This window comes from Ruditapes philippinarum, unplaced genomic scaffold (assembly GCF_026571515.1).
Source record: "Ruditapes philippinarum isolate M1 unplaced genomic scaffold, ASM2657151v2 ctg1468_1_1_1_1, whole genome shotgun sequence".
NCBI classification, from domain to species: Eukaryota; Metazoa; Mollusca; class Bivalvia; order Venerida; family Veneridae; genus Ruditapes; species Ruditapes philippinarum.
Window position 1 is genome coordinate 128939 of NW_026861330.1, and position 12768 is coordinate 141706.

At 33.3% G+C, this 12768-nt stretch overlaps 1 protein-coding gene across 1 annotated transcript in view; it reads right to left on the reverse strand.

Annotated features, from left to right (window-relative positions):
- The window catches only part of LOC132715278 (uncharacterized), a 68436-nt gene that overhangs the window by 40219 nt on the left and 15449 nt on the right, over nt 1–12768 (reverse strand). The window contains exons 4-5 of the mRNA XM_060698267.1: nt 8541–8616; nt 3991–4146 (exon numbers count right to left, since the gene is read on the reverse strand). Of these exons, the coding sequence (XP_060554250.1) occupies nt 3991–4146; nt 8541–8616 (232 nt within the window). The remainder of the gene's footprint in view (nt 1–3990; nt 4147–8540; nt 8617–12768) is intronic.

Here is a 12768-nt window from a genome sequence, read left to right on the forward strand (position 1 = left end):
AACTTCAAAATGTAAAAATGGGTCAAAGACAGAAAAGGCCGGGTTGCATTTGTACACCAAATATCATGAGGCTGTGATGTTACGAAAAAAATTTCCATTGACCCATTAATGTCGAAAATTTAATTCAGTAGGTAAACAGGTAGTGGATTAGCTACACACCTAAAATCGAATCCCACAGTATGGGACCATGTGTCAATGCTGTATGCCAAATATCAAGAGGCTGTGATTAGTAGTTTCTGAGAAAAATGTTACGAAAATTTCCTACCATTGACCATTAATGTGAACAGGAAGTGGATGAGCTGCAGACTTGAAATCGAATCCCACAGTATGGGACCATGTGTCAATGCTGTATGCCAAATATCAAGAGGCTGTGATAAGTAGTTGCTGAGAAAACTGTTACGAAAATTTCCTACCATTGACCATTAATGTCGAAAAATCTAACTTATTTCACTAAGTGGATAAACAGGAACTGAATGAGCGACAGACCTGAAATCAAATCCCACAGTATGGGACCATGTGTCAATGCTGTATGCCAAATATCAAGAGGCTGTGATAAGTAGTTGCTGAGAAAACTGTTACGAAAATTTCCTACCATTGACCATTAATGTCGAAAAATCTAACTTATTTAACTAAGTGGATAAACAGGAAGTGGATGAGCGACAGACCTGAAATCCAATCCAGCGGTATGGGACCATGTATCAATGCTGTATGCCAAATATCAAGAGGCTGTGATAAGTAGTTGCTGAGAAAACTGTTACGAAAATTTCCTACCATTGACCATTAATGTCGAAAATCTAACTAATTTAACTAAGTGGATAAACAGGAAGAGGATGAGCGACAGACCTGAAATCCAATCCCACGGTATAGGACCATGTGTCAATGCTGTATGCCAAATATCAAGAGTCTGTGATAAGTAGTTGCTGAGAAAACTGTTACGAAAATTTCCTACCATTGACCATTAATGTCAAAAAATCTAACTAATTTAACTAAGTGGATAAACAGGAAGTGGATGAGCGACAGACCTGAAATCGAATCCCACGGTATGGGACCATGTGTCAATGCTGTATGCCAAATATCAAGAGGCTGTGATAAGTAGTTGCTGAGAAAACTGTTACGAAAATTTCCTACCATTGACCATTAATGTCAAAAAATCTAACTAATTTAACTAAGTGAATAAACAGGAAGTGGATGAGCGACAGACCTGAAATCGAATCCCACGGTATGGGACCATGTGTCAATGCTGTATGCCAAATATCAAGAGGCTGTGATAAGTAGTTGCTGAGAAAACTGTTACGAAAATGTCCTACCATTGACCATTAATGTCGAAAATCTAACTAATTTAACTAAGTGGATAAACAGGAAGTGGATGAGCGACAGACCTGAAATCCAATCCCACGGTATAGGACCATGTGTCAACGCTGTATGCCAAATATCAAGAGTCCGTGATAAGTAGTTGCTGAGAAAACTGTTACGAAAATTTCCTACCATTGACCATTAATGTCAAAAAATCTAAACTAATTTAAACTAAGTGGATAAACAGGAAGTGGATGAGCGACAGACCTGAAATCGAATCCCACGGTATGGGACCATGTGTCAATGCTGTATGCCAAATATCAAGAGGCTGTGATAAGTAGTTGCTGAGAAAACTGTTACGAAAATTTTTTCCCCGCCCGCCCGCCGCCGCCAACCCGCCGCCCGACATTCACCATACTATAACCCGGGTTTGCACCTGTGCAACCAGGCCAAAAATGGGTAAAAGACAGAAAAGGCCGGGTTGCATTTGTATACCAAATATCATGAGGCTGTGATGTTACAAAAAATGTTTACCATTGACCATTAATGTCAAAAATTTAACTAAGTCTGTAAACAGGAAGTGGATGAGCGACAGACCTGAAATCAAATCCCACGGTATGGGACCATGTGTTGATGCTGTATGCCAAATATCAAGAGGCTGTGATAAGTAGTTGCTGAGAAAACTGTTACGAAAATTTCCTACCATTGACCATTAATGTTGAAAATTTAACTAAGTCGATAAACAGGAAGTGGATGAGCGACATACCTGAAATCAAATCCCACGGTATGGGACCATGTGTTGATGCTGTATGCCAAATATCAAGAGGCTGTGATAAGTAGTTGCTGAGAAAACTTTTACGAAAGTTTTTTCCCGCCCGCCGCCCGCCGCCCGACATTCACCATACTATAACCCGGGTTTGCACCAGAGCAACCCGGCCAAAAATGAACAAAGGGCAATTACTACAAAATTTGGAAAGGCACTGCACATCTACCCATCGGGATCCATCTACCTACAAAGTTTCATGTTGATATATCTTGTAGTTTTAGAGTTATTTCCCAGACAAGATTTTTTTAAAAGGGGAGATAATTAAAAAATTGGGCAAAACAGAGTTATGGTTTTTTTGTACTGCACTTTTACTCAATGAGATCAATCTACCAACAAAGTTTCATGTTGATATATCTTATAATTTTAGAGTAATTACCCAGACAAAGTTCAAAAAGTAAAAATAAACAAAGGACAATAACTCTAGAATTAGGCAAGACAGAGTTATGATTCTTGTGCACTGCACATCTACCTATTGAGATATATTCACCTACAAAGTTTCATGTTGATATCTCTTATAGTTTTAGAGTTATGTCCTGGAAAAGATTTTTCTATAAGGGGAGATTATTGAAAAAAACGGGCAAAATAGAGTAATGGTTCTTTGACACTGCACTCCCCCTCAATGCCCTCTACCACTGTATGAAGTTTAAACAAATTATCTCCAAGGGTTTTCAAGTTATGCTCCGGACAAAACAACAGACGGACAGACTGACGGACGAACAGACGAACAAGGCGCCGACTATATGCTCCCCCGAAAGTTTTCGGGGAGCTCAAAAATCGGCCATTGCAGGTCAAGGTAGTCAAGTTTAGTCTCGTCTACTTGGAGGACTTGTCTCAAGAATTGTTGTGGCAAAGAATGGTTCCAAAACACAAAGAACTTGAAAGGTTATGATCGAGGTAAAGTTTGCAGAGGGCACCCGCAACGCAGACTGATAATGATGACTACAGAGAGACTTCTTTGAGTCAAGCTGAAAAGTTTGGGCAGAGCAATTTTTGCTGGATGGTCACAGGGATGCGAATCTAAGAATTTATTTTATATTGCCTAAATAATTAACATGTAGGAAAATAGGTTTATCTGGACATTTACTGTGTTATTATTTTTCTCTAATGTTTTACGGGTTACTAATTTTGCATCACCGGATAATAATAGAACTGGAGAAAAAGGATTCAGTCTACCTGTGGATGCAAAGTTTGTTTTTCAGTTTTCACAAAAAAAGATCTTTGAGAAGCATATTCTTAAATATACTATGTGCTTACTATCTTAGAACATACTGTATTATTCATACCTGTTCACAATTATTTTTATCCAGTACTAGTAACAATATTTGACAGTTGCTGAAACAATGTCTCAGCAATGTGTTTTTGACAGCCATTATCTATTTTGGCATATTACACTGTGTGATTAAGATGAAGATTTCAGTAAAAGAAGATATAAGTAATCCGTTCACCAGGTATAGACTTTAAAGAGCCCTTAAAAGATTGTGTGACATTTAACCTTCAAGGATAATCTTGACCTTTAACTGGCACAGCAATGGCTTAAAATTCTGTTCATTGCAATGCTTAGGTGATTATTTGAGCCAAGCAGCCATTGGTCGAAAAAAATCATTTAACATGTATATTTGTATTATTCTTTTACATGAGACAAGTAACATGGAGATGAATAGACTCACCGACCAAGGGTCAAATGTTTCCAGTTTATATTATGGTGGAGCTACATGTATATTATTTGCAGTGCAGAGCAATGTGATTGGTAGCTCCAACTGTGACTGACATAATTCATCCTTTATTTTAAATGTCTCACCAAAATTTCAGAACAAAATGCACAAATAATCAAGTTAATGTTAACTACTGCATGTACTGTACTTTATGATTACCTGTGTTGCACTTTTATCAGATCTGGTTTGTTCTGTGCCACTTGATCTTGCTATATTGTCTTTCTTTCCATCATCTTGAGGATAACTTCCAGGTTGTTTTTGTCTATCAGTATTACCAGATTCCTCATGCTTGGCTCTATTGGTGCCTTGAGGCAACTGAATCAAAATAATAGACAAGAGGGCCATGATGGCACTTAGTCGCTTATCAGAAACAACTATTTTTCAGTGTTGGAAATTATCCAATTATTAAATATGAGCATAAAATATCTTTAAACTATAATTTGAAGAAATGCCATGACCAGGGGCATTTAAGCTTTAGCTTCAACGGGGCCAATCAAGTTAATATGAGCAAACTTGATAAAAGACTACCTAAGAATGATACAATAAAGTTTGGTGATCATCTATCAATTATTTCAGTAGGAAATGATGTTCAATAGTTTTCTATTTTTAGCTTTAGCGGCCCCTTAAAGGGGCCAATTAAATTAATATAAGCAAACTTGATAAAAGATCACCTAAGAATGCCACAGACAAAATTTGGTGTAGAAGGAGACGTTAAAAGGTATTTCTATTATCTATTATGCTCCACGTTATATATATTTTAAAGTTTCACAATAAATTTTCCAAGAAAGTTCTGTAAAGCTGGGGTAGTTGAATTCTTAAATCTTATTATCTATATAATTATCAAAACTCATTTATATATTAATATATATAAGTGTAAGTTGATTTATTTGAAACAAAATCCGATTACTAGACAGATTTTCTGAATTAAGAGAAATTTCTGCAGAAGACAGGTAAATTATAAATCGAATAAGTGATCAACAATTATTTTGCTGCTTTTATTCATTGTTAATTTTCAAAACTAAAATATTGTTTGTACAAACATAAATATACATAATCATTAATTGATAAAAAAAACTCCACAGGATAAATAAATAAATACTGCCTCTATAGTAACCACTCTACTATGATTTCACACCACAGACCTGATAACACACAGATCAGATATTATGGTTTCCCATCGTAAATTCTGCTACAGTCCAGACAACTAGTTCCGTGTGATTTTTTTTTGGGGGGGGGGGGGGGGCAACAGTTACTTTGTACATTTTATATGAAGAGTCTGTTAAGAAGGGCTTTGCAAAGTTTTTAAAAAATAATTATTATGAATTTTGGATTCTTTTTCCATTTATTTTCTGGTATGTTTATATAATTGTGAAAATAAAATGATGGGTTGGATTATCCCTGTTTACCATCATATCATGGACTTGTCCATAATTTGAAATCTAGGAAATATTGGTCAGCAGAAGCTGAGACAGTGGAAATAAAGCAAATAACAAAGGACTTTATTGAAAGTTAAAAATTGTGGTGATAATATATAAGCAATTTTTGAGATAATATTTTGTTTAAAGTGTAAGGATTGAATATTTTTGAATTTTTCAAAGAAAAAAATTAAGACTTAGCCTTGTGAATGAAAATGACAATAATAAATCTGGATAATGCTCAGTTGTAAATGCATTTTGAATGCTACATTATGACCTTGGACAAGAAGATAAATACCAATATCATAAAAATTCAGGGCTGCGTTTCATGGAGAGTCCTAAGTCTTAAGTTTGTCTTAAGTCAAAAATTGTGACAATTTTGCGTTTCAAAGAAAGTCTTAAAAAAGGTCCTAACTTAGGACTCCTATATTTATGACCAAAAACAGTCCTAAGTCTAGGAGTGTTGTAAAGGTATCTTAAGATTGTCCTAAGTCAAAACCACTCCAAAATCAAACAACTTTTTGTTGAATTTTGTTTTGAAAACTATCTAGAATGATAGATAATGGTCTAACTAAGAAAATAAATCCGAACACCAATATCTTTAATTCAGTCATTAACGCTGTAAAGACGTTTGAAGAGTTGTTTACATGACGTCACAATTTAGCGCCAAATATCGCGTACAAAACAAAACGCATCTATAAATAGAGGATATTCAAGTTTTTTCTATAAATACATGATTTATTTTCATGGAGTGGTATGAAAATAAATATTTCATGAGTGGCGGTAGCCACGAGTGAAATATGGTAATTTTCATGCCACAAGATGAAAATAAATCATGTATTTATAGAAAAAACTTGAATTTTCTGTTTATTATATACATTTTTCTCTTTTTTGCGATAAAATTGGAAAGACTTTCCCTTAAATTTTGTGTACTGGCAGAATTTAAAAGAAAGTAGTCCGGCAAGACACCAGTGAAAATACGGAAAATATGTTTCACTGCAGTGAAAAATAAATTTTTACAGTGAAAATACGGAAAATGAAAATACGCATTTTATTTTATCAATATTTCTCAATATTTCATTTATAAGTATATAATAAATAATATTACTGCGCGATGTACAATTGCGTAAATATTTTTTACTATGAAATTAAATAAAACGGTTATTTTATCGTTTTTCGTGAAATATGGTATATATTTTCACTCAACATGATAAGAGGGAAATACATTACTTTTTATACTTCCTATAATCAATTACATAGTAAATCCAATCCGGGATTATGCGCGTGCCATTGTATTTTGTAACTTTTTTCAGGAGAGCGAATTGGTCATAAGTCTTAAGTTTAAGACAAAAGATAGGACAGTTACTTGAAACGGTCTTAAGTGCAAAAACTTTTTCTCCTAAAGTTGGTCATAAGTCCTAGGATTTAGGATTAACTTAGGACTCTCCATGAAACGCAGCCCAGGTAAGTTACTTTTGGATACATTTAAACAATAAAAATATATTTCAAATAAATTAAATAATTTTGCATTAAGTTTGAGAGTAAATTTGTAACACTAAGTTTGGTTGTAATGAATTATAGTTTAAATGCATGTACAATTATAACTGCATACAATGACAAGAAACAATAATATAAGATATTTGTGTTGGCAGTGTTTTACTGATGACTGTTAACTTTGTGTTTCAGGATATGTCTCAGGCTGGTGTAAAAAGAATGGATGAGGAGGAGTCAAGGACAAGGATATTAATGATGCCATAACTTAAAGCAGATCAGTTATGCTTGGAATAAAAATGAAAACAACTGGCTGAACAGAAAACATTTACAGTGAAATAAAATGAAATAATTTGCCATGGATTAAAACAATACAATAGCAGTGCAATAAAAAATATAACTTGTGTATCTGTTTTTTGTGTGACTCTTAAAAATTACGTACTGTACATGCACCCTAATGTAGAAAAGATTATGGTAAAGCTCACAAAGATAACTTAAAAGCTTTGTAATTGTGATCACCTATTGTCTGTCTGTACATTTTGGATTCCAATTCAATTCTTATGCAGCTAAATAATAATGTTTTATCCATCTATAATTCAGCTTTATTAGTGTACCAATAACTTCATTTCCTTAGGCGGATTTTTTGCTAGTATTCCTTAGAAAGAATTTTCTCCTGCTAGTGATTTTTCTAAGTAGGTATTTTTTTCCTGGTTAAAATATTTTAGGCGGAATTTTTTCTAGCTAAGAATTTTCCTAAGGCGGAATTTTCTCCTGCTTTCCTTAAGCTGAATTTTTTCCTGGTTAAATTTTCTTAGGCGGGGTTTTTTCCCTCTACCCAAACTGTTTTCCTCCTAAGAAAATTTGCATATTTCGCAGCGTATTCCTGCTTATAGGAGGAATCTGTGATATGTAAACCTGAAATGCCTTAGACGGATTACGCCTAGTAGCTAGGAGGAATTTCTGCTTTTTTCAGGGCGGAAGTTTTCGTACGGGTAGACAGAATTTCTGCTTTTTTCAGGGCGGAAGTTTTCGTACGGGCAAATTTATTGAGAAGGAAGTTGGCCATCGACAATGTCCATACTGAAAATTGATTTCCCTGGACCATGCTGTCTTGCATGGACTAACCATGGACAACTGTTTGCTCTGACCATGGATTAAATAAATATCCATGGGCAATCTACAGCCGGGTTGGTAGCTTGGTTTGTCAAGAGTAAATCTGCCAGCTTTAACTGTTGATCATTGCTTTTGATGCTAATTTTAAGTTAAATCATGATTATCATTATGGCTTAACATTTTCCGAGATGAAGATTAGTAAAGTACAAATTTCCGAGGTCATTTCCAAGCTAAATATTGGCAAAGTGTTTCCAACAAATTTACGTAAATTTTCTAAGTTCTTTTCCGAGCTAAAAAATGACAAAAGTTGTTCATTTCTAAGCTTTTTCCAAGCTGATTTTTGGCAGAGTGTTTAAATTCCGAGATAGTTTCCAATGTTTTCTTTATTTCCAAGGATTTTATACCAAAAACCTTGGATAAAGTTTCCAAGGTTTTAAGAAAAACCTCGGAATTAAAAAAAAAACCTTGTAAAACTGGTTTATTTTCAAGGTTTTTGAAGCAGTTTCCATGGTTTTTTTCATAAACCTCGGAAAATCTACACCCGGGTTGTAAGTGCCGTTTGCAATGTGTAAATTACTTTCTTTATTCACTTCAAAACATTTTACTCTTAAATACGTTTTCAAAATTTTCATGAAAATTAGCATGAATCTGGAGGCATGCTGCTTTAATGTGAAATATATTTAACAATACCTCTGTATTTTCTGTCACAATTTCATAGTGAACATTTATTCTTTTGTCTTTTCTCTCTCCACCATCTTGCTTTGATCTGAAAGATTGATTACAAATGAACCTAAAAATTAAGTATGATTATAAAACTTAAAATCAATCATGGGAAGAATTAGAAAGTTATTTCAAGCATGCTTTAAGTGAGACAAAATCTGCTTGCGTTAAAAATTTGGACAGATGTTGTGATATTGAAGTTCTGCATTTGGATGGAAACTTTTGACTATAATTAGTAAAGAATTTTGAACAATATTCAAGTAAGTAATGCAATCATAGCATAATCTTGACATTTTTAAGTAAGAGAAATGAAATCTAACAAGAGCCACCGCCTAGCCGTACCCTGGATGATGCTCAACTTGTTTTATTTTTTAAAGATCCTGTATGTTGTAATTGAGGTTGTATACCACACTTAAATGAAATTATATATATGTATATAATTATGCTTATAAAACAATTTTCAAACATAGAAGAATATGTAAAATATGTACTGCAAATATTTGTACATATTATATGTAATCATTAAAATATATACATTCATTTCTTATTGAAAAATTTGACTTAGTATTTATAGAAAATAATTTTTTATTACCTCCCTTTTTTACATGCAATGTTAAATTATGTAATATCTTTATAAATAATCCTTTTTGGAACTTACAAAATCGATAAATCTTAATTATAATATAAAACCATAAAAAAATTGTGTTACGAGATCTTTAAGTCAAACACATCAGAGGAAGAACATTCATAATAGTCTTTACTACAAAACTTTTCGTAACAAATAAAATTAATTAATTCCTATATGACCTTGACATTCAAAGTATTTCAAAGGTAAAGGTCAGATTTGAATTAGTAATCATGGCAATATTGTCATAAGTGCTCTTTTGTCCAAGAATGAATCAAATCCATAATAATTACATAACAAAGTTATGACAATTTAATTAAACATAATTTAAATAATTTGAACTTGACGGTCAAGGTCAATTTACTATACACATATAGAGAAAAACAATGACTCCCCCCCCCCTCTGGGCGGGGCCAATTTTTGTCCCAAGGGCTTTCATTTGAACAGACTTGGTAGACACTCACTAGAAGATAATTCATGTTTAATATCTAAACTCTGTTTTTCTAAGGTTTTACTTCATACATATAAGGAAAATCAATGATCATCGGGGCGGGGCCAATTTTAATCAAAGGGCCCTTATTTGAACAAAAATGGTAGACACCCATTAGAAGATGTTTCATGCTAAATATCTTAGCTCTAGCTCTTTCGTTTTTTTAAAAGAAGATTTTTTAAGTTTATACTACATACAAATAAGGAAAATCAATGACCCCCTACCCAGGCGAGGCCAATTTCTACCCCAGGGCATTTATTTGAACAAACTTGGTAGGTACTGACTAGATGATGTTTCATGCCAAATATTTAAGCTCTAGCTCTTTGTTTTCTATAAGAAGGTATTTTAAGTTGCAATGGCAACCAGAGTTCTGCTTGGAATAAAATTCTTTGAACAATTTTTAAAGTTGACTACCAAAGGAACATTTCTGTGAAGTTTGGAAGAAATTGGCTAAGCAGTTTATGAGGAGATGTCGTTAAAAGTAAATGTTTACCAACAGACGCCGCACGAAAAACTATCACAAAAGCTCACCAATATTGTCACTTTGTTTCTATGCAATTGAACTTTGCCATAATGCAGTTGAGTCTAGTGAATTTGATGGTCAAGGTCATATTTCACATGGCCTAAATTTCAAGACTGGACAGCAAAAGACAAGACAGTAAGTCACAAGAGCCACCGTTTCCTTTTTATGAATTTAATCGGTCTGTCTTGTCACATTCATTTTGTCTATATAATTTGTATATATATATATATATATATATATATATATATATATATAGAAACACGCAATTCTAAAAATAGAAACACGCAATTCTATGAAATTAATAGAAACACGCAATTCAAAAAATAGAAACACGTAATTCTTAAAATAGAAACACGCAATTCTATAAAAAGAAACCCGCAATTCTAAAAATAGAAACATGCAATTTTATAATTAGAAACACGCAATTCTATAAATAGAAATACGCAATTCTAAAAATAGAAACACGCAATTCTAAAAATAGAAACACGCAATTCTAAAAATAGAAACACGCAATTCTAAAAATAGAAACACGCAATTCTAAAAATAGAAACACGCAATTCTATAAATAGAAACAAGCAATTCTATAAATAGAAACACGCAATTCTATAAATAGAAACACGCAATTCTATAAATAGAAACACGCAATTCTATAAATAGAAACACGCAATTCTATAAATAGAAACAAGCAATTCTATAAATAGAAACACGCAATTCTATAAATAGAAACAAGCAATTCTATAAATAGAAACACGCAATTCTATAAATAGAAACACGCAATTCTATAAATAGAAACAAGCAATTCTAAAAATAGATTCACGCAATTCTATAAATATCATATATATATATATACACAGACCAATAAATATATATGGTCATTTAATGCACAAATCAAGGTGAAGGTCATTAAAGAGCCTAAGTCAATTTGGGTTTGATAAACAATAAGGTCTTGTCCTTAAGAATGTTCTGTTATAATATTCAATAATAGCAAAGTTACAGCCAGTCTTTAATTGATGATGGCAAAAAAAACAAGAGCGATCAGTAATCACATGTGTCGCCTCATGATGGCCAAATTCATGTTGGGACAAAGTTGTTTATGAGGAGTAGTCCGGACAAGCTTTTGCGTATCTGGCAACACACAGAAAAAACACCTTTTTATCAAAGGGCTGTAACTCGGCCAAAAATCATTCAACCAAAAAACCCTTGCAATATGCGCAAGGACTTGAGCTACAGATCAATCCTGTAAAGTTTCATTGAAATTGCTTTAGTGGTATAAGAGAAGTAGTCCGGACAAACTTTAAAAATAAAAATTATTAAAGGGCCATAACTCAGACAAAAATCATTGAACCGGAAAATGCTGATAATATGCACAACTACCCTTGGTACTGATCATTCCTGTGAAGTTTAGATGAAATTGCACCAGTAGTTTATGAGAAGTAGTCCTGACAAGCTTTTGTGTATCTGGCAACACACAGAAAAATACACCTTTTTAACAAAGGGCCATAACTCGGCCAAAAATCATTCAACCGGAAAACCCTTGCAATATGCGCAAGGACTTGAGCTACAGATCAATCCTGTAAAGTTTCATTGAAATTGCTTTAGTGGTATAAGAGAAGTAGTCCGGACAAACTTTAAAATTAAAAATTATTAAAGGGCCATAACTCTGCCAAAAATCATTGAACCGGAAAATGCTGACAATATGCACAACTAGACTTGGTACTGATCATTCCTGTAAAGTTTGGATGAAATTGCACCAGTAGTTTATGAGGAGTAGTCCGGACAAGTTTTGTGACGGACAGACGGACAGACAGACGGACGACGGAGAAGTGATCCCTATATGTCGCCACTACTCCGTAGAGGCGACACAAAAATGAATGAGAATAAATCATCAATTAAGACTGGAACAATCTTCCTGTTTTACAGAAATTCACCATCCATTTCAATTTTCAAAAGAAGACTTAATGAAAACCAGAGTGCAAATTACTAACTTTCTTGTACATGTAAAGAAGCAAGTTTATAGTGAAAATGTTATGTATATTTAACACAAAAATGCATATAATTGTTACCATTTTACATACTCTTTGAGATGGTGATTACGGAAAGAGTTTCTAAAAAAGCTTAGCTTCCTACTCAATCCGTACTATTTATTATTTGTCAATTATTATGTAAATGTAATACTTATAAATAAAATATTGTTTAAACTAAAGTTACAGCCAGTTACAGCCAAAACAATGAAAATTTCAATAATTTGACCCCCAAAGTCAAGGTCATTAATGAGTGAAGGTCAAGGTCTATCTGGTTATTGTTAAGGGTTATCCTTGAAGATTATTATGGTCAAGTTTGAAGACAATCCATTTAGAAATAACGAAGTTACAGCTAATAATAGCCAAAAAAATGAAAATTTCAATAATTTGACCTTCAAAGTCAAGGTCATTTATAAGTGAAGGTCAAGGTCTGTCTGGTTATTTTTAAGGGATACCCTTGAAGATTATTATGTTCAAGTTTGAAGACTATCCATTCAAAAATAACAAAGTTACAGCCAATAAAAACAAGATCAAGCAAA